Source organism: Pezoporus flaviventris, unplaced genomic scaffold, assembly GCF_033815535.1.
Source record: "Pezoporus flaviventris isolate CSIRO_AGI_PZ_B2104156 unplaced genomic scaffold, CSIRO_AGI_Pfla_v1 ptg000036l, whole genome shotgun sequence".
Lineage (NCBI taxonomy): Eukaryota > Metazoa > Chordata > Aves > Psittaciformes > Psittacidae > Pezoporus > Pezoporus flaviventris.
The window spans coordinates 25,893,713-25,919,254 of record NW_026892584.1 but is presented as its reverse complement, the minus strand read 5'-3'; the positions used below and the strand labels follow the sequence as shown (position 1 = coordinate 25,919,254).

General features: G+C 50.9%; 1 protein-coding gene across 1 annotated transcript; it reads right to left on the bottom strand.

The window, feature by feature from the left end:
• Nucleotides 1–898: 898 nt before the first annotated feature.
• Nucleotides 899–23,827, bottom strand: VSX2 (visual system homeobox 2). Its single transcript, XM_061463577.1, has 5 exons — nucleotides 23,334–23,827; nucleotides 22,003–22,087; nucleotides 19,002–19,125; nucleotides 3,621–3,801; nucleotides 899–2,579 (listed from the first exon to the last, which is right to left on the bottom strand). The coding sequence occupies exons 1-5, from the start codon at nucleotides 23,761–23,763 to the stop codon at nucleotides 2,248–2,250; spliced, it is 1,152 nt and encodes a 383-aa protein (XP_061319561.1). The 5' UTR covers nucleotides 23,764–23,827; the 3' UTR covers nucleotides 899–2,247.
• Nucleotides 23,828–25,542: the final 1,715 nt, after the last annotated feature.

Below are 25,542 nucleotides of genomic sequence, written 5' to 3'. Positions count from 1 at the left end.
TTCCAGATCTGCACTGCATCCTCAGATGCTTCACTTCCAGTCACCTCCCTCATCATTTTACTCATCCCTATACCCTGTGCTGTGTCCAGTGAGCCAGGGAAGGGTTTCCTCTTGTGGCTGCCTGCTGCAGAAGGGGATATCCCATCCCTTCCCACCTCACTGCTGGGTGGCTACCAGAGCTGTCCCCTCAGCAAGCTGGGTTGGACTCTCTGTGTCCTCCCAGACACTTTTGACCAGTGACCAGCTGTACCACAGGGTAGTCTGGAAGGTCTCAGTGAGGCCATTGAAAGGTGGTTTGGCATGAATCATTGCAGCCCATCTCTTCATGCTGAGACCTCCCTCCACCCACTGTAGCAGAGCTAAGCTGCCTCCCTGCCTCCAAACAGCTATTTTTCTGCCTTCCTTTCCTTTAGGCCCTATATAGGTAGAGCTTTTTAAGGCGGAGCTTGGAGGATTCCTTACATTCACTGACCACCGTTGTACCCTCCCTTCCTAAGGGTACAACACAAGGTCAAAAAAAGGCTCTCCCTGCAAGCAGAGCTGTTCTCAGCCAGGCCTCTCAGTGGGATCAACAGCAGGGATGGGAGGATCAGCAGATCTCCTCTTTGCTGTTCATAGTGCAGCACCACTCATGGTCTGCTAGCCTGACAGGTTTGGTGAACAGGATGAACACCATACAGCGCACAGGCACTCATCCTAGGCCACACGCCTCGTTTTTATCAGATGCTATGCCTGGGTGGGAGGAAGGTGCAGACCTCTCTGTGGCACTTTGGAGCTCCTGCTTCTCTCTGGCTATGTCCTGATGTCCAGCCATGTCTCAGCTTTGGCTGAATTCACCCTCCTTAAACACTGGTGACTGGACTCATACACAGTATTCCCGTTCAGTTTTATTCTTGTTCATATCTTTACAGAAAATGGCACATAAATCACAGATGCTGGATGACTATAAGTTGTTACAGCTCCATATCTCAAACACCTCAATACTGAATTCTTTTCTCGCTGTATATACATTATTTACACACCATGGGCTACCATCTAACACGTCAAACGACCGGGGGACAAAGACAAACAGGGACTGGATGAAGGGGCTTAACCTTTGACAGAAATAAAACAGTAGCTCTGGGGAAAGGGTGCTCACAGCTGAAAGCAGGACAGAAAGGGTTGCCTGGAAGTCACTGTCCTACAGCTTTTGGGGGGACAATAGTGCCTTACCGGGATGGGAAGGTGACGGGCCCACAGAGTGGGTTTGGCTACGCGGGTCTGCATGTACTTGTCTGGGACTGGCTGGGAGATGTATGTACACGTTACAGGGTGTATCGGGGTGGATGTGCATGGCTGTCGTTCCCTTTAACACTCAGAGGGTGAGCTGGACAAATTTAATTAAATGAATACACTGGGCGGATGTTGTTGTCTCACCTGGAATAATGTATTCAGTAAACAATTTCACCGTTCAGCCCCTCTGCAGGGGTGCAGGGCTTTGGCGTTTGGGGCAGTCAGACCTGGCTGTGGTGGCTAGCCCTGCCAAAGCCAGAAACATGGGCTGGAGTCCCCTTGAGGTGCTAGGTGGGACCAGGGTGTCGTGCCCGTGGGCTAAGCCTGCCTCTCCCTACCAAATGGTGGCAAAGCTGAGCTTTAAAGCTACGACTGCTTCCCAGCAGACCAGGCAGGGAGAGACAGGCGGAAGGTGCAAATCACCCTGGATGGAGAGTCGCCATTTAATGCAAATACTGCCATGGGCTTGTCCTGTTATGGGCTGGGCCGGAGGCAGAGGTGATGGCTGGTGGAAGGTGGCAGTCTGCCTGAGGCGTGGCAGGATGGGGTGCCAGGGGAAGGGGCCCAGGCAGACTGGGGAGAGGCATGCACCAAGGAGGGGCATAGTGGCAGGGCACAGGGTTGACTCCAAGATGACAGATGGGGTCTGGGGCTGCAACAGAAGGAGAGAGCACCAGAGCTGGTTGTGAGGCCAGAGGGACCAGAGCCTCAGTGTCCACTCGGGTGTCGACAAAGACGGGACACTTCCCAGTGCCCCACAGGAAGGGTGGGGAGGTGAGGAAGGCCCAGTGGGGCAGAGGAGTGAAGGGCAGGGGGAGCAGGCGGGGGCACCCCTGCCGGGCAGCCCCAAATGCAGGGACTGGGGCCCCGCGCCCCGGTAGGGGCAGCCGGGGGAGCTGTCAGTCTGAGGGGGAATGCGGCCCCCTGAGGACACAGTGTCTCTCAGCGCTGGCTTCCACCGCCTCTTCCCCCCTCCTAGATCAGCTTCTCCTCCTTCTGCGACGAGTTCAGCTTCTCCGTCTGTCTCTCATCCTCTGCCGCTGCTGCCTCCTCCCCTGCCTCCGGCTTCCTGCCCTGGGGAGGGGTGTCCCCGGCGATGGTCCCCAGGACTTTGGTGCTGTGCTCCTGAGCTTTGGCCCTGAGGGCGGCAATGCTGTTTTCTCTCAGTTCCTCCTGCGAAATGGTGGTTTTGGGATCCGGGCCCCTCTCCTCCTTGTCACCCTTGTCAAGCTTGGGCAGGGCCTGGCGCTCCACCTCCGTCTTCCTCCCCGCCTCAGCCGCTGCCTCCAGAGACTTTTTGTGCATCCCTAAAAAGAATTGTTGGTATTCGGGTTTAGAAAAGCGCCTGGGCATGGGAAAGCCATCTTGAACTGAAAACAGCAAAGATAAAGAGAGGCCAGAATTAAGGAAAAGCAGAAACCCTCACTTCATGCAGCAGTCACAGCCAGCCACTCGCTCTGGCCCCCACGCAAGAGCAGCCCAGGCAAGGCAGCTGCCTGCTGGGGTTGCCAGCAACATCCATGGCCTCAGAGCTGCCCCCAAAGGTTTATAATTACTCTCCCCTTCATTTCTGCCTGTGAACCTAAAGCTAACTTGCCCCACATGGGAAGGCGGGTCTCAGACAGCAGCATGGTTGCCTGAGGTTCACTGAGGCTGGGGAGGGCAGTCACCCATGGTCCCGTATCAACCTGCTCCTCACACAGCCCACCCCTCTGCCTCTCTCAGTTTCCCACAGATAGAAGGACAAGACAGCCTGTATTCAAGATGTCAGACACGTTTTGTGGCAGAACAAGCCTGAAAGGTCAGAAAGAGGCAAGCAAAGAGCAAGAGGGAGGAGCTGCTACCTCCGTGTCTGCACAGAAAAACAAGTGAAACCAGGCAGAAATGCAGCTCCCCCAGGTGCAGAGAGCAGGAGGAGGCAGCAGCGTGTTCCCCCTGGGACCTGGGTCGCGGGGGGGGGGGGGGGGGGGTGGTGGTGTGTGTCTGTTTGTCCTGGCACCCAACACAGCCTCATGGGGCAGGGGAAATCAGACCAGGATGGCTTGCCTTGGACACCTTGCCCTGTCAGGGCTGGCCACAAGGGATGCTCACACCATGGGAGTCAAAGGCTAACACCAGCCTGAGCATAGGCGGCAAAATCCTGCAGGTCAGGATTCAAGACCAGAAGGGATTTGGGATGAGTGTTCAGACCCCACTGACAAGGGCAGCTGGGGGGGGTGGGGGGGTGTGTTGGAGGGTACCACCCTCCATTCATGTTTTTGACATGGCTCCAATTTCTTCCTTTCACCCCCCCCCCCACTTTGTCTGAACCCACTCACAGTCCCCCACAAAGGCGGCTGCTTCCTTACCCAGGAGCCAAGGGGCACAGGACTCCATGATGCCGTCCTTGGCAGACTTGAGGATGGACTCGGGCAGTGGGATGGAGTGACGCACCATGGCACCGTAGAGCCCATACTCAGCCATCACACTGCTTCTGCCCCAGCACTTCTCCCTCTTCCGCCATTTGGCCCGGCGGTTCTGGAACCAAACCTGGGGCAGGCAACAAGAAGGAATATAGGTTTGTGGGGGGAAAAGGTGTTTCAGACCCCTTCCTGCATGGGAACACGTGTGCTTGTGCAGGCAGACGCAGGGATGCTCATCCCAAAAGCATTGTGACCTCTTCCACCACGCAGCAGCCATTGGGTATCTCTCCCTCCCTCCCTTGAGAGCAGATCCCATCCTTCTCTGCAGGATGTAATTTGGCATGTTCTAGCAGCTTTTGGCTCTCGTGCCTGGGATTTTCTTCCATTATCTACTGGGTGTCTGAGCTACGGCGCAGGGCTGCGGGCAGTGGTGCCTGCAGGGAGGGCTGGGTTGCGGGTGAGCGCTCTGGAGAGGTGGGAGAAGGGGGAAGCTGATCTGTGTGCTTCGCCCTGAATTCCCAGTTTGAAAAGCCCCTCATCTTCTCAGAAAATTGGCAGAATAATCTCTGAGCTGTGACCTGGGGGGCAATGAGCAGAGGCGGGCGGTGATGCCGGGGGGGGGAATGCTCACAGAAATCTATTAGCGCGCTCTCTCTCTGATTTCCATTCCTCTTGTCTCCCTCACCCTCCTCCCTCCCCAGCTCCCCTCCCTTCCTGCCGAGCAGAGGCATCAGCTTTAGATGAAAAATTGCTCGAGGTCTATTCAGAAGGAGGCAAAGGAAGAGTCAGCCCCAGGGGCAGCCCGGGCCTGATTGAAAAATAAGTTAATTTCAGTTTGAATCGATGGGCCTCAGGCACTGAAATATCACGGGAAATTAAAGCAGCTGGTCCCCAGGGAACCACGCCATTGACCTGCGCTAATTAATGCCACGGAGTTACCAGGCCCTCTCGGAGAGGCAGCCCCTCCTTCCCCACGGACACCCCGAACACCTCCTCATTTAACTAATTAGACTCTCAGAAAATTGGGTGTTAATTTGCTTAGGAATTGAGCTATTTTTTTTTTGTATTTTCTATTTTTTTCCGCCCTGCCTTTCCCGGAACGCACAGGGCAGAGTGGGAACGGATGGCGGGGGCTTTCTGGCAGATGGATGCTCGGGGTCACTCCGCAATCTTCTCCAACTTGATTGCTTGATTAGGTCGTTAGCACATTAAAAAAAAAAATTGCTTGCCGTCTGGCGCTGTGCTGATGAGTGGGACGAGGCAGGAATCGCCTGGGTAATTCATCTTTTTATACTGCAAAGAATTTGATTTCCATCTGCAGATATATGGAGGTGCCTTTGACACCTGTTTAACATTACAGAGCTGACAGCTTAACCCTGTCTTGTCCCCGCCGCCCGCAGCCATGGGGGAGCTCGGGCTGCGGTGGGGAGCACTGTGGCAGACCCCCAGCTCTGCTGTGGGGACCATGGGGCTGAGGCAGTGAGGCTGTGTCCGGCTGGCAAGGCAAGCTCGCAGAGGGGAGCTGCCCAGCAAGGAAGCCTCATGAGACAGAGCTGCGGGGCAGGTGGGTGGCCTGGCCCCACAGGGAGCTGTTTAGGGTGGATGGGGTGGTGGTCCCAGTGGCTCTGATCCCAGCTTCTCGCAGCAGAAAGCACTCTGTGTGTGTCAGAGGGGATTTTACAGCCAGGCTGCTTCACCACACGTCACCTCCTCTGCATGATAAACAGTGTGATTTACACTTTCATACTGCCGAGATGTAGCCACGGATGGCTCCAATCCACAGGGGCCTGAGCAAGGACTCTCACCAGTGCAGAGCTTCCTCTCTCCGCCCGCTCCTCCATGCCCGTCTGACACATGGGTTTGCTGGATCGGCAGTCAGCAGTATGCTGGCACCCATCATCCTCTCATTCCAGACCATGAGCTCCTCCCACTCCCAGGCTCTGGAGGGCAGAGCTTGCAGGGACTGGCTCACTCGCGACACTTCCATCCTGCAAGGGGTAGCTCACCCACTAGGACCAGGAGAGGGATCCTGCCTCTTCTACCCTGGATAAACCGGTGCGATTAGGTCTCTCACCACAGAACTCCTCCCTTACCTCCTTTGGTTTCAGGAAGAAATTGCTTCACAACTCAAGAGCCAGCACCTGCAAAACTGCCTTGGTTTGGGGCTGCAGTGACACCTTTCCCTGTACCCAGAGCGGCTTGCAGGGCTCAGCTCTGCACAGCTGCTTCTGTCACCAGTTGCCACACTTGGGACCTCTGCCAGTAACAGGTTCTTCCAAGTGGGCAACTCTTAACCTCTCCTCAAGCCTCCTTTACTCGGGTGCATCTTCACTGATGCTTTAGCACCTCTCCCGTTCCTCTCCCTTCTGCCCTGATGCCCCAAGCCTCTACCCCCGAACCTCACACTCTTCTGCCCTCCTCCCTGCCCAGGCCTCAGCCTGCCCCAGCACTGGCCACTGCCACTAAACCTACTGCCATGGAGCATCCCCTTTCCCTTGGCAGGGCCGTGCAAATGCTGGAGCCAGCAGCAGCAGCTTTGCCAGCTGGCAGACCAGTTTTGACTAGAGCCAGTGGAAAATTCTCTATCAAAAACTGCTGATTCAATAGCACAGGAGAAAATGCATCTGGGCAGTGGAAGTGTAATCAAAATTATCTATGGCTTTCTTTGGAGTGCTGTATTTTAATCTTGGCGGCCTAAGACACACAAAATTTACGCTTTACAGACAAAATAGGAAAATCAGAACTACATCAACACTTCAGTAAGATTGTTCTGAGATTTCCTAAACCATTTTTTTTTTTTTTTTACCATTCAATAGGAATTTCCTCTTGTTTTTTACAAAGGAAAAGAATGCTTAAAATCCTAGAATTTCTAGAAGAACAGAAACTGGGAAGACTGACCATCTTACTTTAATAACAGGAGATGTATCGTTATCTCAGGCTTGGAGTCAAGTGAAACCAGTTGCACTCAATACTGAATGTTGCTGGGATCAGATTCCAGCCCAGCACCTCTGCCACAAGCCCATCCTGAGGAGCATGGAGAGAAGAGCTCCATCACAGCCCTGGGAGCCCCCATGCCATTTCAAATCAGCAGAATGATTCCCTGTGGCATGTTCTCAGGATTTTGTCCTCATTCAGATGGCTCCATCAGCAGGACTTTCTTCTGGGAGAAGATCTCACTGCTTTGTTTGCATTTCTTGATGTGTTACCAAAATTTTCTCATGCCTTGATTCTGAGCTGAGTTACACAACAGTTCTAGTAATTCTGGGGTATTTTTGGCTGTGTTGGTACATCAGGCACTTTCAGATATGCAGCTATTTATTACTGGCACCTCAGTTTTCCTGGAAAAGGTTTCACCCTCACATGTACTTGTGATTTTGGTATTTCCCATCTTCTTTGGCTGCTTGTTATCTCTGCTTGGAGATATCTACTCTTCAGCTTCCTCCAGCTCTGTAAAATTCAGTCTGCTTCAGGCAATGTTCAGGTTTGACCACTTTTCCTCTTGCCCTTTCCCATCACACGGATCGGCTCAGCTTTATTTTATACTTTATACCTTACTGTTGTGGCTGTTTATGATGCACCTTCCTTCTCACTTGCTTTCATCTGGCTCTCCGTTGCACAGCCCAGGGCATGGTGAAAAGATTGTGTTTGTGCTTCCACACTTCACAAGCAGTGGTGAAAACCCCTGATTAATTTAGACTGAAGCACCTCAGACGTTTGTGCAAAGCTATCAGTCTGGTGCACAGAAGTGTCTTTTGGACCAATGTGCTACCCTTAAGGTGATTTACAGCTATTTATTGTCACATAAGCACCCTCTGTGAAGCTTGTTCCAGGAACCTATCCACAAAGAATGGACAACAGAGTAAAGAGGACAGGTTTGTCTTGCTACCCACCAGACACATTAGCATCTAAGCTCAGCTCATGCATGAATGTTTGGTTTTTAGCTGCCCAAACCCCTCTCTGGGCTGCTTCTGAGGATCCACAAGTGCCGCCCTATCATTTGGCCAGAGCCGAGCATCACACACTCTAACCCCACTGGGCACATCACACTGTCACTGTTCCCTCCAAGAGCAGCCATAGTCTATGAACCAAGATAGCAACAAATGCCAGCACCCTCAGTGTCATCTCCTGGATACTTCTTTTGAGGCCCTCTTACCAAAATCAGCAGTATTGCAAAGCCTTACTAATGGGGGTATTTTTAACATTAGTCATCATCTAATTCTCACCTTCGGTGCCCACCGCCCAAAGCAGTGAAAGCTGAGGCACTCTGTGCTTGACTGCAGGGTTGCAGTGCTTCAGAGTCAAGACTGGCAAAGTTATTCTTGCCAGTTTCCTCCTCTGGATCACCAATGATAATTGATACTTCTTCAGATTATTGATGACGCAGAAGAGTGAGCTGTGTTAGGGGGAATCTCTCATTTTGCAAAGGGACATGAGACTCAATGTATCCTTATCACCCCTATTCATCATGTTAGTTTGTTTACCTAATCAGGTCCTGAAACATTGTCTGCTAAAGACAGAAATCTCCCTGAGGTTGGCCATGAGCCAGGAATCTGAATTAGCAAAGGGGTTGTTTTAAGGCATTTAGGGTGTTACTGTGTACTGTTTCAACCTAAAATTTTCACTGTTACACTAATTTTCTTGGCTGCTACTGTCCAGTCCCGGGTACACAGCCAGGAGAATTGGTAGTGGCCTTTTTTGTCTTTCTAATAAAAAAGTGTTGGAGGTTTTGTTGTGTTGTTTGTTTGTTTGTTTCCACTGCCCAAGCATTCCTTGCCTCCTATAAGGAAAATTCCAGGCTAGACAATGGGGAATTTTTGCTTCATCAATCTCACATACTGCCTTTAACACAGCATTTCAGCAGAGGTCTTTCAAGTGACAAGCTTTATGAAGCGCAAGATGGTCCCAGCCCAAAGCAGTGCATGCTGAAATGCCCACTAGATGGCCATAAGCAAATGCACGTCCATGCATGCACAGGCACCCAGCCCCACACACCTGCGGTCGCACCACCAGCGCATGTCTTTGCCAGGCTGCAGGGAGCAGCTGCACACAGCTGTTGGCAAACCAGCAACTCAGGCAAGCGGCAAAAGTCCCCCCAGCAGCAACGCTGATACCATCTCCCCTGCCCATGGACTAACAGACTTATCTTCTGCACTCTCTCACAATTCCCTGGCACAAACCTTCAGCTTCAGAGAGCTGAACTGCTACTCTGTATGATCCCTGCAGAGAAGCCATTTCTGGTGCTGAGTCCTTCAAGTGAGGTCACAGCAGAGAAACCCTGTCCTGCCAGTCCAGGGAGTTTTCTGGACCTCTGTGATATTGCCTTGGGTTGTAATCTGCTATCATGGTCCTCAGGTGCTGATGGCTTAATGACACAACACACTCATGTCCATCCAGCACCATGCTTTCCTCCCAGGGATCCAGCCATCTCAGGCTGAAGTGCGCAGAAGCTGAATTTCTCGTGCTTATCCATCAGATCTCTTCTTTCTGTGGCATTAACTGCTGTGGGAAATGTCCAGGCATCTACACCAGCACCCTGCAATTGCTTATGTCCCTTTCCCCACCATGCTGCTCCAGATTGATCCTGTCACTTCACAGAAGAACACTGCTCCTAAAATCATGCCCAGCAGCATACCATACCTGTTGCTTCAGTCAAAGTTGAAGCCCTTTGATGGGTCCAGCTGCAGACCAGAGAACACTTCCAGCTCGCCTCTACACCCATGGCCCGGCTGCCATTTCAGCGCTCAGTTCCTCCTGACAACTACACATCTCACTTTCTACCTTTTTCCTTTCCAATCCAAAACTCTACAATGAGAGACAAAATTAAAACCTCCTCTGAAAAAACAGCAATATCCACACCCTTGTATGGGACAGGGACGGTGGCCCTGGCTGGGTTCAATCTGAGCATGTGAGCACTGCAATGAGCAGCCTCGTATCTTCCTCAGAGCATGTTCCCATCTGCACTCACGGGTCATAAGGCTTTGTAATGAATTGCCACAGAGCGTAAGGCCTGACCAGGTCCTGGCACTTCCCAAAATCCCTCCCCTGTAGTGCTCACTCAGTCTGTCCCCAGTCTGCTGGTGGAGACTGCACCACTTGTGTAAGCCTGGGAATGGTTTATGGCTGTCTTTTCAAATATAATGTCAAAATTATTGGCACTGTTTATGGTGACATCACTTTCTATGGCTGGTGTAAAGTGGGTATGAAGTTAAATGAGAGCAGTAAAAGTTGCACATGGGCTGCATGGCTGATCACAGGACTCATCATCCCTCCTCTTACGAAACACTGGGAAAGAGCTTTCTGAGCTCACATTAGAAAGAGCAATTCCCATACGCAGCCTAGCAAAAGCCCTTCCTGGTAATAGGTGGAGTCATCTTGGGCACATTCAGCTAACAGGTCCAACCAGACATACTGAGATGGGCTGTGAGACAGTACTCACCCTTCTCGAGCAAAGACATGATAGTTCATCCAAGCTTGGGTCTCCTCTAAGCTTAACTAGCACAGGGCATGTATTGAATAGGGGCTTACTACAGCAACAAGCAAAAATGTGCATGCTGTTAGCATGCCACCAGCCCTGCAACAGAAAAACAAATGTGCACACAATGTGCATGGTAGGTATAGTGGTTCAGCACACACTTGATCTGTGCAACACATCTGCTCAGCAAATTCATCCCTGAGACATTGACTTCATCCTGGCCAGACCGTAATGCCAGCTGACCACCAGCTTAGCTGGAGCTACAGCACCATATAGGCTGCCAGATGCTGGGACGTGGCAGATACACACACAAATTCCTCTTTTCCTAACACGCTGATTGAAAAATAGAAAAAACATAAGGGTCGTGAGTGTATGACAGTCACAGGAAAGCAGGCAAAAGCATGCCCATCATCCTAGTCCACACAAACCCAGGGCAACATTTGTCATTGTCACAAAGGGTGATACCGCACATTCATCCTTTGGGTGCTCATGGTGCCTGGCTCCATTAATCAAGATGCTATCCTGACTGCATAATTTCATTTTGCCTCATTTTCTCTCTCTAACATTGCTCTGCAGGCCCTCTGGCACAGAGGAAACCTTAGCATAAGTCTTCATAAACATCCATATGCACTCTGTGAACATGCAAGGACACACCATATTATCACCGTCATGTTGGAGCAAGTTGAGTCAGGACAGTCAGAGGGGAAGTGTCATATCCCCTTCAGAATGCCTTTCAATGAGCACCAAAATCAGAGCTTGGGATGCCAGCCTTCCTCAGAGGATGCAAAGTGCTGCCTGTGCTCTGGAGCTGCTCCTTGCATGCCAGAAGCAGCTGACTGTTGTACTTTATCAGTACACACAGAGCAAAGGGCAAAGGTGTGCTCTGGCCTTCTCCAGAAAGTAATGTAGCAGACACAGGCTGTGCACCAGCAGGAGATGAAGTTTGCAGCACTACCTGGTGCTCGCCATTCCCCAAGGTAAGGCTCAAGCGCATCCCTGTGTGCATGGGGACAGCTTGCAAAGTCTCTCCTGAGGGCTACAGCAGAGGCTCACAAGTGCATGAGAGCTCTTGGTTCATTGAAGCATTAGCTGAAAGATATCTACAGAAACTTGTTATGTATTGTAAAACACTGTGACATGTGGTAATAATTTGTCAGGCATCAGTCTGGAACTGAGCACCAAAAGGAGACAGTTGCAGTCCCTTATGATTTTCCCTTAGGAAGAGACATGGTAATAACAATATTTGCAATTCCTTGCCTCATGCAATAAAAGGTATCTAATTACCCAACCTCTTTCACCCAGTGAAGAAAAACTTGAATCTGTAGAAGAGCTAAAGAGCAGAGCTAAAGACCAGACCTAAAGAGCAGACCAGAACAGCAGACTGTCCCTGACCACCACACAAAAGCTCTAGTAACTGCCAGCCAAAGTTTCAGCTTCAACTCTTCAGTTGGAAGCCTAACAGAAACCCACTGAAAGAAGGCAGGGAGCAAACTGTGCTTCTGACACAAGGCAGGTCCTAAACTGGACATCCCTTGCTGCTCCCAGGGCAGTGCCACTCAGAGTAGACAGAAGAACACGTAATTGGTTTCTCACAGCCTCTGATGCAGTGGCCCCTGGAAGCCACCACTGCTGTTAAGATATTGCAGCAAGTTTGTTCTCCAACTCGGTTCCTCTTTGCTGCTTCACACAAGGACACATCAGCCTCATGCATGCAGAGATCAGGATAATCTGTATGTCTGTTAATCTAGTTCATCATCTAGTCTGTTGAAGACTAGACTCTTCAATGCTGGACAGACCCATGCAAAATGTGGCTAGCAGAACTTCCACAAAGAAGGGCAATGAAAAGGCAGAGGAGGTTTGAACTGTCAAAGAATCAGAAGAACTTGTTGAGGTCTGTCAAGGTAAAAGATAAATACTACAGAGAAAAACAGATCAATTAAGAAATAACTGGGAGAGTAAATTAACTGTGTCTCTAAAGTGCCTGTGTTATTGAACTGCTAAAAAAAAATATCTCTATTCAAAGTCAGAAAAGGAGGAAAACTTTATTATATAAGGGTCATTAAAGGAAAACCTGAGCACACAGCCATCAGTTAGTCCTTCTGCAAGGCACCCTAAGCCTGGAGGGGAATTAACTACTGAACCTGATGGGCTGCCTATTTCCTAAAAATCAGTTGTGAAAAACTGCAGCAGTATCAGAAGAAATACAAAGGAAATTGAAAGAATGAATGCATGTGTTCCCACACAAGGGTTTAGGATAGCATTTCCAGAAGAGCATAAGTGATCAAGGAGCCAGTGCCTGAGCTAACTCAGAGAAGTGTTACCCTTAACCTACTGTCATTAAGAAAATAGGGGGATAAATGCCTGAAAAAGTTGTCAGAGCCTGTCATTAAGCCTGTAGAGCCGTTCCTTATTCCATGATGAGCCACGATGGGAAAAGTCTTTGCCAAGGCATTCCACAGCAGTGTGCTAGCACACATTTTGTTGCCTGCCTGTCTTTCCTCTTGCATGTTGCTTAAGAGTCCCAGCACTCAAAGGTGTGTGACCCTCAGCGATGGTGTCTCCAAACCATGGGGAGAACAAGGAAGGAGCTGTCACTGCAAAGCCCCGTTTCCCTCCTGATACTGTGGAGGAGCACATGAAAATCACACTGTCTTGTATGCTGTGACAGCCATAAATACCTTGCTAGGAAAGGAGCAGAAGGCAAGGACAGCAAGTTTGGGTTTATTTGGTTTTCTGTCCCATTTAGAAAATTGGTCAGCGGCTGAAGTAGCTCAGGGACTGAACATAGAGGAATAAACCTGTACCTTGGCATACAAAATATTCATAACTCTGTACCTTCATCTCTGCACTGAGAAACATCCTTTAATCTGAACCTACAGCTCCAGCTGTAGCAGGGTAAATCCCACAAGCTGAGAAAGTAATCCACACAGTCAGTCTAGCAACAAGCAGGAGAGTCCCCGCTTCACAGTAAGCTGAAGAGATGTTCCCAGCCCTCCATTTTCCTTCCTGTTTCCTGCCACACTTTCTTCCTCTGTACGAAGGCATGGGTTGCAAGGCTGTCAGACAGTAACCCCTTTGGGAAGTCTTGCTTGGGCCCTTACTCTTGCCCATCACCCAGTAACTCTGTTTCAGCTCTAGTAATTAACTTGTAAATAAAGTTCTAGCACATGGACTAAAAATGGGCCATAGATAAAGGGTAATGAAAACATTCCATTAGAGAAAGGACCAAATTAAACAACTCTTAATTGAAAAATGGAAATTAATATGAATTTAGATCAACTAAACAAGCATGTTATTGAAGAGGCAGCAAAGTGGATGAACTCCTCACATACCAGTTAAAGACATGGAGGCAGAGATGCACCATATGACATGAGAAGCACTCATAATAATATTCTCACTAAGCCAGTAAATTTGATTAGTTTTATTACTCTCCCTTGTACACTTCCTACATTCCTAAAAGCGTAGGGGAAGTTAATGACACTTATCTGGTACCACAGCCCTGTGGCTTGCCCCAGTGCATAGGAATTACTGGCAAAGGTAGCCAGCACTAGCTGCTCATGATTAACTACTTGCAGGGTTCTTAAAAGACACATTAAGAAATTCAGATGGTTGGCTTACACAGCAGCAACACCTTCAGCTTCCCCGTAACCTTGGTAATCTACCTCCAACCACACTAATCACTCTGGTGATTTCCCTCAAGCTACATGATGTCCTTGAACAAGCTGTACAGAGATCCAGGTGGGATCCCACTGGCACTGTGCCTCATGCTGGCCTTTCTCTCTTCTAAGTGAGAGAGTTATCCAAAGTTTTAGCAAGAATAGACAGTTCCTCTCTTACTGAGAGCAATAGCGACAAGCACAGACATATAAAAAACAACATAACCACTATTTTCTGCAGCACTAAGAAATCCCTTGGCGGCCATTCCAGGCACAGATTCAGGAAAGGTCAGCAACTGCATGGGACAATCATCCCCATTCCACACTTGCACCATGGGATTAGGACTACAGTCCAACACTCTGCAGCAAGCAGCAAATTATGATGGGTGGGGGAGAAGCCAGGGCTGCTAAAGCTGCATAAACCAAACTTTCTCCTTCACACTTTCTATCGTGTTTCTTGAGGGGACTCTATGGGTTCTATTCTGAGCCCCTCATCAGTTTGATACAGGTTCCTCAGGCCTTTCCAAATTATGTTCACCTCTAAATACAGACCATTTTTGCAAAACTGAAGTAAACCTCTTGTTCTGGAAAGATATTTTTGGTACAAATGCTTCTTTCCAAATGACAACCCATCCCAATTCCTCCATCCCCATTCAACTCCTAAAGGGCTACAGAATGATACTGAAAGCATCTAAAACAATACACTTTCAATTAGAGTTCTAATTGTCTTTGTTTTGGCTTTAGCCAAAATTGACCTCTTGGCTGCCTGACAAAAGCTTGTTTGGATACAGACAATCCCCACTCCTCACGCATAGCACCAGTGTCTCCTCAGGGTTCCTTTTGCTTATGTGAGCAGTTTTATTTGTCCTAAAATTGTTCATCCACATAATTACCATACAATCATTTAATAAGAAGAATGGATGATTTTTTAGCACTTTTATTCTCTTTGTTGACGGATTAGTTCCCTTAGAAGGTGATTCTAGTGTCCCCACAATGGCAGTCAGGATCTTATCTCTTTGAAATACTGAACCAATTTGGTTGGTTGGTAGGAGACGTACTGTAATGCTAAACATACACGGTCATTTCAATAATCCCAAATCAAACTGTTACTGAACTTTACTATTGCAGATACTGGCATTTAAAGTTCAGAATGGTCATATAGTAATACATTCAATAGAGATAACTTATGTAAAATCTACACATTGCATTTCAGAGTATCTGTTATGAGAAACACACTGATCTAAGTCAGGCGTCAGAATATTTATCAGCTTGAGGCCATTTAGAATATTTTAAGTTGTTTATTAAGGATATACTTCCCCACGGGAATCTACTTACCTCTCCTGGATTTTACAGAATGGTCTGGGTTTATTCTAATAGCAGCACTTCAACCCTTCTGAATATTCTTTCAAATACACCGATTAATGTAGTTTTTTTCAAGTATCTTTCAAAATAGCCACAGTGGCATCTGGTCTGACTTACACCAAGGGTCTCACTAGGAAAACTAAATTCTTTTCCCAATAGGAGGATGCTTATATTCCTTCCTCCTACCAATACAGGAGGATGCAGCATGTAACATGAAAGAGACCTGCCTTGAAAGAAAACCAAACATGTTCATCTTGTCTTTAAGCAGAGGATTTGAATATTTTCCCTCAAATTCAATGTTCTCTCAAACCAGTAACTTTCTTGGCCTCTGATAGCTATTTGTAGTGTTCTGATAAAGGTTTTACATGCAAACAGTTCCTATATATCATTCTCTCAAATGCCCTCTTTGAATTTCACTTTCATACTGAATTTCATAGGTGAATTACTTTCTTCTTAACTACTACCTCCTGAGAAATAAGTCCATGAATGAAAATAAGGGATAGATATCACTTTTAGATGTGGATCCAGTGGGAAGCCGCTTGAAATGCAATGAAAGCCCACAACATGTGATGATCACAGCAATCTTAGAAAACACTTTCATTAATGACCTACAAGAAGGAGAAAAGAATGTTGAAAGATGGGAGAAACTGCAAACTACAATGAAAATGATACAGTTTATACGGTTTAGTGGTGGTCTTGGCAGTCTTGGGGTAATGGTTGAACTTGATGATCTTAAAGGTCTTTTCCAACCTAATTGATCCTATGATTCTAAAATGCAAAAATGCAGAGCTCTCTTGAGCAGTTAGAAACTCATGCAAGAAGGGGCACAAAGATTACATGAGGAGCATTAAGTGATGGTAATAGATTCTAAGCAAGATTTACTTCACTCGTAACTACTTTCTGTAGTTTTGCTGCAGAAATTCTTTCTGCAAGATACAAAGATGTTTACATGTTCCAAATCCCAGGAGGTTGTCCAACTATTCAGTATCACTAGATATAGCTCCTGCTCTCATACTCTAACATCCAACTCTTGCCAGTGTCAGACATAGTAGGGATGTTATGATGCTTGTTAGCCAAAGTTAATAAAATGACATAAAACCAGAATACTGAAGGGAAAATCCTCAGGATAAAAAAAAAGGAATCTGTATAAAAAAAAAGCTTAAAGTGACTGAATTAGATAAATAGAATAAGTACGTAAACAAGTAGACTGGTGCTAATCTGAGGCTGTTTCTGCAAGGACTCAGAGGTCCTGCTGAACCCAGTGTGCAGCTGTGGGCATGTGGTCCCTTATCTCCAGGAAGGCTGACAGGCAGGATGGTCTTCACAGAAGAACAACCACATGATTAAGAGACTGGTGTGTGATTTATGAAGAATGATTTAAGAAAAGATCTTCACAGCTTGCTTAAGTGATGATGAAAACCAAAAGTGACAGCCAGGAGAAGAAACAGCTTAGATTTATTTAAAGAGTACGAACACCATAACAAGGTGGAAAGAATTAGGCTCATACAAAAGGGGCTAAAGTTGAAGATTAACATGAGGTGAAATATCAAGAAGCACGCCCAAGGTTTGGAATCATCTTGTCATAGCTTGTGACACACAAAAGAAAAAAAAAGTATGGACAAGGAAACTTCATAAAATATGTGGTAAGGGACAATTGGAGGGTGACCCATTGAAAAGGTCAGTGGCGCTTGGGACTCCTACATGGCCCTGATGCTCATTCACCCTGGCAGGGTGCTCATGCTCTCACACAACAAATGATTCTGCTGTTTCTCATTATTTAGCCTTTCACGATGAGCAAAAGTTATTACTCACAAGCACTTTGTTCTGGAATACAGATGTCATTAGCAAAACCTAATGTTCAAAACAGCCACACCACATAGTGCTTCTGCTGTCCAAGTCTAACCTGATCTCTAGGGCAGAGAGGTCACAGTAAGGAGCACTCCTAGGTTTAAAACCTCTGCAGTACAAGAAGAGTAGGCAGACGTTCATTAGCCAGTTGCAGAATGGCAAGTTGGCAGAAAGTCAGTGATAGCTAAGATATATTAGCCACTGTTTCACTCCAAATCAGATAAAACACTGCGTCTCAGCACTAGAAGGATGCTCCAGGTGCTGAAGCAGTACATGCAACGTCCAGCTCTGCTTTTTTGTCATAACATCTCCCTCCACCTCCCCCATAGTGAACACCCTCAGCTCTGGCCAGGAAAATGGTGCCTCTGCAGTTCAACATATACTGTACCACTAGATTAACCTCTTCCTTGGAAAGGTCCTTTATAGGTAATCGAAGGATCTTCTTTTCAGTCCAGCGTCAGATGGTGGGTGCAGGCAACACTAAACTCCTGACAGGTCTCTCTCCTCTTGACTTAATGTCCTACAGGATCACAAGTGGAGAAGTGACCAGCCAGCCAGCTTACTCTCTCCAGAGGCAAAACATCAGGTCATGTTGCTCAGTGCAAGATCCTAATGCATCAGGTAGGACTTCAGATGATGGGCCATTATTTGTGAGGACCATTGAAAAACATGTCAGCAGGCAGGTTATCTACAAGCTGTTAGGTCAACAGGAGTCTTGCCAGTGCAACGGGAGAAGCACAACTTGCTCTTATAAAAACGTCACTCGATTAAGCACAAGAATGCGGATGGTGAGGGGCGCTCTGGACTGAGGGGAAAAGGGCTGCACTTTTGTTCAGGATGATCTCTCTGTCCCTGTGCAGGGTCATGCCTCAGCAGCTTCTAGCATCAGCATCATCTTGATGAATGCCCTCAGAGTTTTCAAACTCAGGAGGGAGCAGCCTCCTGGGCCACCTCTTTAGCAAAGAAAGAACACAGGCTGAAGGAACAGATTGGTGGATGCTAGGCATGCATGAGGGACTGAGCAGAAGGAGGAACCAGGGAAACCTGGACCCTCCCAACACCACCTGGCACTCAGACCAATTCTTCTCATAGAAACTGCTATGTACCAGCCACAGAGGCAGCCCCTGCCACTGCACAGGGCTCCAAGCCCCAGCCAGCCAAGAAACATCATCTGCACGGAGGAAAGCAGCAGAAGCTGCTGGAGTCCACTCTTGTGAACATCTGTCCAAGCACATTGTGCCTTTCGCAACAGCTGTAAGTCTTCTCCAGCTCTTGGGGCTTGGGATTGCCCAGTGGCTGAGGCTGCTCCTTACCACCAGAGGATTCACCAATGAGATACCACCATTTCAATCTACCTCCTCACAGGGGCATGACAGGACTGGCATGAAGTTAAACTTCAAACATTAAAAATCATTAACAAAACCTTATCCCAGAAACTTTCAGGGAAGCTTCACTTGAGGAGGCAAGCGCAGCTAAAGTGCCGAGACGGTGCAGACACCTCACTGGATGGTGCAAACACCTCACCATGTCACTGCCACACTGCCGTCCTACCCACGGCGGTATGAGCTGCCTACAGCATCTCTGTGCCGTCTCTGCCCAAACGAGAAATGAGCTCTTTCCCTCCCACACTGCGCACCCAGACCTGATCTGTAGAGGGCTCTCTTCTTGCCTATGCCGCCAAGACCTCGAAGTGCTGCGGTCTTTCCTTGCACACCAGTTCCCCTTCAATGATTTAGGATTCCCTCTGTTCCACACACACGGTCACTGATACAACATGCCATGTACAGCACATGTTGACATACAAACATCGAACACAAATCTGCCAAGAACAGCTGATCTGGCTGCCTACTCATCAAAAGCAGGGGAGTGGACGGCCTGGTGGGGCGTATTCAGAGCAGTATCACCCTTCCAGTGTCACTACCTTATCTTCAGGGAGGGATGAATATGGCTGAGAGGAGCAGGATAAGGGGGTCCAAGAAATATGATTACCTGTATCCTGTCTTCTGGCAATTCTGTTTTCATGGCCAGCATCTCTCTAGCATATACATCAGGATAGTGGGCCTCATTGAAGGCCTTTTCCAGCTCCTCCAGTTGGTAGGATGTGAAGATTGTCCTGAGGGGAGTAAAACTCCTTGATCAAAAAACATAAGAAGTAGCAGCAAAGATGATGAAGAGTCAGAGAAATGGACACAGAAGCTACAGAAACCTGGGTAACCTGCTAATGCATAGCTTCCCCCCAACCCCCACCCCCACCCCCACCCCCCCCCCCGTTTCTGTGCACAAAAGGTCAGGTGCCAAGGTGAAAGCAGAAAGAGAAAATGTCAGAAGACAGCACTTTAAACAGTTACAAATCACCTTCCCTTTCAGGGATTTGCCTCTGGAGACAGTCCCTTCCCAGCAGCAGCACCTGCAGCCAGCGCCGATGACAGCTGTTTTTACACCTCTGACTCTGCTGCCTCTTGTGAGGATCCTGGGGATGTCCCTGTCCCTCACCACCCTACAACGGTGTAGCCACCCCTGGCCTGGCTTAACTCCACCACCACATCCCCTCCCCTACTCCCCCCCGATCTTGCATCCAGAGGTTTCTTAACCCTTTGGTAGTCACATTGAGATAAAGCAGCATCTCAGCATCCCATCTGGAGACGCACTGAGCCCTTTCCAGCGGCTGGTCCTTAGCCTCTTCAATCTCCACGAGCAGATTATCCTCCCCTGGAGCCCTGGTCCTCGTCTGAATCCTCCAAATGTCTTAACCACTCTTCTCCCCGCTGCTTTTCACCAGTCCTTCCCTATGAGAGCCAGTGCCAGCTCCTTTCCTCTGACTTTACCCTGGTTGCTTCCGCACCGATATCCCACTAGCTGCTCCCTGCCAGTTTGCATTACCCCATTATCCTCTGAAAATCCTTCTGGACCGCCCTGGGTGGGCAGCAGCCCAACCCGCCCCTGCACAACCAGTTCTCAGCTCAGGACAACCAAATTGAAAACCTAGCAGCTGGAAAGCCGAGACGGATGAAAACCCTTCTCCAGGGGATGGATGAGAGGTCTCAAACCGCTTCCACTCCACAGAGGGCTAAAAATCCCATCCTACACAGCCCCCGCCCTCATTCACAAAATGCAATTTTTGATAAAAGAACCAGCAACACTCCAATGGGGGCAGAGGTGGGAGAAACCAAACACCACCAAAAAAAACAATCAAACAGAAAAACAACCAAACCAAACTGAACAACAACGAATTGCAGCCTTTGTTCAAAGAACATACATAAATAGATTATACGACTGAAGAATATATAGCTCCCAGAAGGGGGAAGGAAAGAGCGGGGGAAAATTCTGTTTTTAAAATGCATCCGAATTTCAGAAAAGCCCTGCAGTTCCAGAGGGCATAAACAGAAATAACCCCCGCCATTCAGAATCCGAAGAATTCCACCAGGTCGATTACATTACTAACAAAAGCAGCATGCAAATGCAAGGGACCTGCCTGCAGCAGACCCTTCTTTAAATTCACTCCTAAATCCGTTCTCTTTTCAAACAGTTTTCCTCTGGCTCCGACAGATCTGTGAACTCTAGGGACAGCAAAGGCACACCAACGAGTGTATTTTCTTTCTCTGGGACCACAGGAAAAATTATTCCGATTTCGATCCCGTTTGGATTTCAAGCATTCCCCTTCACCCTCCTCTGAGAAGAGCGCTGAAGCCCAGCAAGGCTCACCGGCGGCAGGGTGAAGCTGAAGTTTCCCCCTTTCAGCATCTCAGTCCCTGTCTCTTTTGCGATCCACAGTCCACTGTCCCTTTTGCTGTTTCTATCCTGCAGCTATTTTCAGACTATCGGCCTGTCACATCCCAGCCCTTTCTTGGTACAACTAGAGATCTTAACCATTTAGCACAGAATATACAATTACAGCTAAATGTTGCGGGTCTGTTTCTGTCTAGAACTGAAAAGAAACAGATCTGGATTTCCTTTCCTTTCCTCTCTCCCGTCCTAGACCATGACCCCTACACCAGCCCCTGATGTGTTTTCACCCAGCCCTGTCCGGCCCACGAAGAAAAAGAAGCCCTATTTACCGCAGGGCACCCAAACTGCCTGGGGAGCGACCCCGGGTTTGGGATGAGCCCTGCAGACCAAGAGTTCTGTAGCTCAAACGCAGGATGTCTCCCGGGACAGTCGGTTTCCTTCCACCCTGCATCCTGCTGAGCTTTCACTGGGGCATCTTTTAATCCACCCTTCCTGCACCCTGGCAGGATTGATTTAATTATTCCTAAATACCCTCGGTGGCTGGTGTCTGGCTTTCCTTTGTCCTGACTTTCCGGCCACAGCAGTGCCAGAAACCAGCATGGCATTTTTCGTTTCTGTGTATAAGACACGTTTTAGCTGTGGGGGAAGCCAGGCAAAGTCTATCATTCTGCCCTGTCCCGAGGGAAACGAAATCCAAAGAGGATCTTCGTTTCCTTAACCAATTCTCTAGCCTTCTTTGGCTTCTCTGCAGGCTGCGTCTGATTCGCAACCACTTACTCTTTTGGTAAAACATTTATTTGTAAGTAATAAAATAATTAAATCGTTGATAGAAATTCTCTGACAGGCAATATTAAGGTTGTTATATAGGGAGCAGGGGACAGGTTTGACGAGGACCCCCGCCCCAGGCAGGGGTGATCCGCATCCCGCCCAGATGCTCACGGGCTGCTCGGGTTTGCGGCTCGGGATACCTGGACCTGCAGCCAGAAAAATTAAACAAAGAGACACCTGTGGCCGATCCCCTGCTCCCTAAAGGCGCCTGCCCAGAGCCGATCTGTTTTGGACCGGGAGAAAGTAAAAAGGAAAAGGCAGAGGGAAGAAGCCGCAGCGGCGCCGGGGCGTTCCCGCGGCAGGTGCGGGAGGGCTATTTCACTCCGGGCCGGAGCGGGGAGGGAACGCGTCGGGCCGCCGGGACGGCGGGGCTCACCGCTACCCGGTGTCTTGGAGGGGATGGCGGGAGCCGGCAAGGTAGAGGCCGCTCTCTTACCTGTGCCGCCTCTTCTTCCGTTTCTTGCTCTGGTTTAGGGAGGATTTGGACATTTTCCGGTCGCTGGAGGAGACATCCTCGGAATCTGCGGAGAGACAGGCAGCGGCCGTGGGCTTCGGGCCCCCGGGTAGCGTCGGGCCCGGCGGCTCCGTTCCCTCCGGCGGCTCTGGCCGAAGGTTTCGTTGCGATGATGCCGCAGACGGGGCCCGCCGCCGGCCGCTCTCTCCAACCCGGCGCGGCCCCAGCTCCGGCCCCAGTGCTGGTCCCAGTTCCGGTGTTGGTCCCGCTCCGGGGCCATCCGCCCTCGCCAGGGAAGGCTCCGGGCCGGGACAGGGCTCTCGCACTCCCCTCTCTTCCCCGGAGTCGTTTGCTGGGGCTGCTGTTGTCTCGCTGCTAAAATGCAGACCCGGCAAGCTCAACAAAACCGTAGGAAAAGGGGAAAGCTGGAGCTCCCTCCCCGCGGCCGGGCACAGCGGCCGCCTGCCCCAGTCCGGGGATCCCGGACTGCCCCGCAGAAACACGGGAGCGGGGAGGGAGAAACTGAGGTTTATGAAGCTACGGGAAAAAAAGAAAGGAAAAAACCTCCCGGGACAAGCTTCGGCCCGTCCCCGTTCCCCGCTCTCCGGAGATGGCCGGCCGGGGTGTGTTAGGGGCAGGAAGCCTCGAAGGAGCCGCCGGGTGACAGAACCGGGACCCTCATTTCGATGCCTGCCGCTGTGCCCCGCGGCGGCCCGGGCTAGCCCCGGGCTCTGGCGCCGTTCCTGCCCGCGGCGCCCCGCCACTGGCCCTACCTCGGCGCCGTGCTGCTCGGCAGGCCGTGCTGCGGGCGGCGGCGGGCACCACTCGGGCTGGGCACCGCGTCGGAAGGCTCTGGCCGCTCCCGGGAGGACCCTGAGGACGTCCCCCGGGTCCGAGGCCGGGCCCAGGGCCAGGCACTGCTGCCTGCCGCGCCGGGGGAACCCAAGGCGGCCTGGGAGCGGGGCTTGCGGGCAGGGTTGCAGGCGGCTGCTGCCGTCTAGGAAAGGGGTGCCGAGCGGCCCCTTATTTCCCGGCAACGAGCTGGAGCCGCTGGAGAAGCGCTCCGCCGAACTCCGCTCATCCACGGGCCGGGCACCCACGGCCACGCCATCACGTAGCGGCTGCAGCCCCGCACGGCGAGGGAATACGGTTCCACCCGCCCGCACTTCTCCTCTTTGAGACCGAAACGAAATCCTCCTCCCGCAGCCGAGCATGGGGCCTCCCGGCGGGGCAGCGGGTGCCGGAGGCTGCCGGGAGCGGCTGGCAGTGCTGACGGGGCGCGGTGGGTCCCCGGGGACCAGGGACGTGCCTACCTGAGCTGGCTGTCTGGCTGCTGTCCAGCTGCCCGGGGGCCCGGGCCAGAGGCTGCAGGTGGACGCTCTGGGGGTCGGAGAGCACCTCCAGGAAAGTCGGCTGGGTGTAGAAGCCGGGGATGCCGCCGGCCCCCAGCAGACCCATGCTCACACCGCCCACCCCGGCGGGGCTGAGCACGGACCGGGCCGCCAGCAGGTGCCCGGCGGGCAGCGAGTCCAGGGCGGCCCGAGGGTGCGACGGCGGCTCCTTGTTCAAGCCCAGGATCTCCTGGATGCCGAAGCCGGTGCAGCGGGGAGGGGTGGGCCCGGAGCTAGGCTTGGACCCTGCCGCGGGGGGCGGCGGAGGCGGCGGCGGGGCGGCGGGCGCGCCGTCGAGCTTGGGCTTACCGGGCAGGCTGGGGGCCAGCGCCGCGCCCGCTTTGCCCGTCATGCTGCGGCCGCCGGTCCCTGGTGCCCGCTCCGGGAATGCCTGGGAGCCCCCGGCTCAGGCCCCTTTTATCCGCCCAGCCGGGAGCCCGAGCGGGGTCAGAGCCGCGCAGCCAATCACAGGGGCCAGCCGCGATTAGGGATGCCAAAAAGTCGGCACCGGCGGCGGCGGGGCCGGTGCTCGGTGGGCTGAGGCCGGTGCCTGTGCCCATCAGCGGGCTGGGGCTGCTGCGCGTCCCTGCGCCGAGAAGGGCTGCCCCGGCCCCGCTTCTTCTCCAGCGTGAGGGGGGGAGGTGGGGTTGAGGGAGACGGAGGCACCCGCAGCTTTCTTAAACACGGCTCCAGCCTGGCCTCGCACAGCTCAGGGCACCAGCCCGGATGAAAGATGGGCAAAGCAGCCGTGTAGGGAAACGCAGACATCCCCGGCTTTCTTGCTCGTTTGTGTCCTGAGATAAATACGTGGACAGCAGAGAAACAAGAGCGCACAGAGGAAACCTAAAAACTAAACCCGAGCAGCGTTCCTCGAAAATGTAGACCTGGAAGCCTTGCATGTTGGAGGAACATCCGGCTTCACACCGTCAGAGGTGGTGACATAGTTTCTTGGACTCTCTATATTCTGGGCCACATGGTTCTTCAGTAAATGAGAGTGTCTTTCACAGCCCTTGGCAAGATGCAGCACACCTCGACCTCACCAGCCCTACCCTGACCAAAACCAAGAGAAAGCCTAAGGTATTCCCACTTCCACTCAACCTGAGGCAGCAGTTCCACCACAGCATGTACCTTGATAGTGGTTTAGGAGACGCAGCCTGGCTCCTAAAGTCTGCTCACAGGGGCTGATTAATCACTGGGACAGCAATCTAGGGCTGGGGCAGATAAGCACAAAAAGCCCACCTTCCACCTCAGCTTTGAGGGGAAGCAGTGCCTCAATCCTACTCAGTTTCGCAGGCCTCTGGGATGGTCTGTCAGGCCAAACTGCTCCTGCCTTACTGTGAAGTGAGGCTCTCCTGGTCTCTGGAGGAGGCTCTGCAGTGCCCGGTGTCTGACGGCACACTGAGGGCTGGGAATGGCCTCTAAAATTGGTGAGATCTGTCCAGGATGGCCACAGGTGTTTTGAACTGCTCACAGGCCATGTCCTGTGTACTTTGGGAAACTTGGTTTATAGTCTTGGCCTGGCAAAGAATCAGGGCTGCTGCAGATGCCAAATACGACACCTTCCCTGAGCACACTTGAGGGCATCTCCGCCATGATGGCAGTATAGCTGAGGCCGTCTCCTCTCAGAGCTGTGGGACAGTCATGTACCAACTCAGCGTTTCAGATTGTAAAGCAACTCGTGCCTCCACAGTGATGAAATTGCTCGTAAGAGGTGAATGAAGACTTCCAGGGTTCTGTGTGGGCTGGCTGCTCCCTAAGGGACAGGGAGCTGGAAGCCAAGTGTGCTAACACAGCCATGGGAACAGGGCTCCCCTCAGGGATCTCATTCCACTATACCTGAGCAAGGGGAGCAGAGCCGTTTGTGGGCATTAGCCAGGCTCAGTCACCAGTCCATGGGGATAAGGCAGATCCGAGTTCAAGCTGGGAATCGGGTCCCTGGCTGGGGGTCCATGTGAGTGGGTGGTACATCCAGGTATAGGCATGGCTGCACTGTAGCGCAGGCAGGAGCCAGGAATGACAGCCTCAGCTTAAAAGCAGCTGCTACGGAAAGGAGGGAGGAAGCTCTGCTGAGGATCCCTCCCGGTCTTTCCCAGTAACAGCCTGTATCAGTGCACTGACCTTGAGCAGCCAG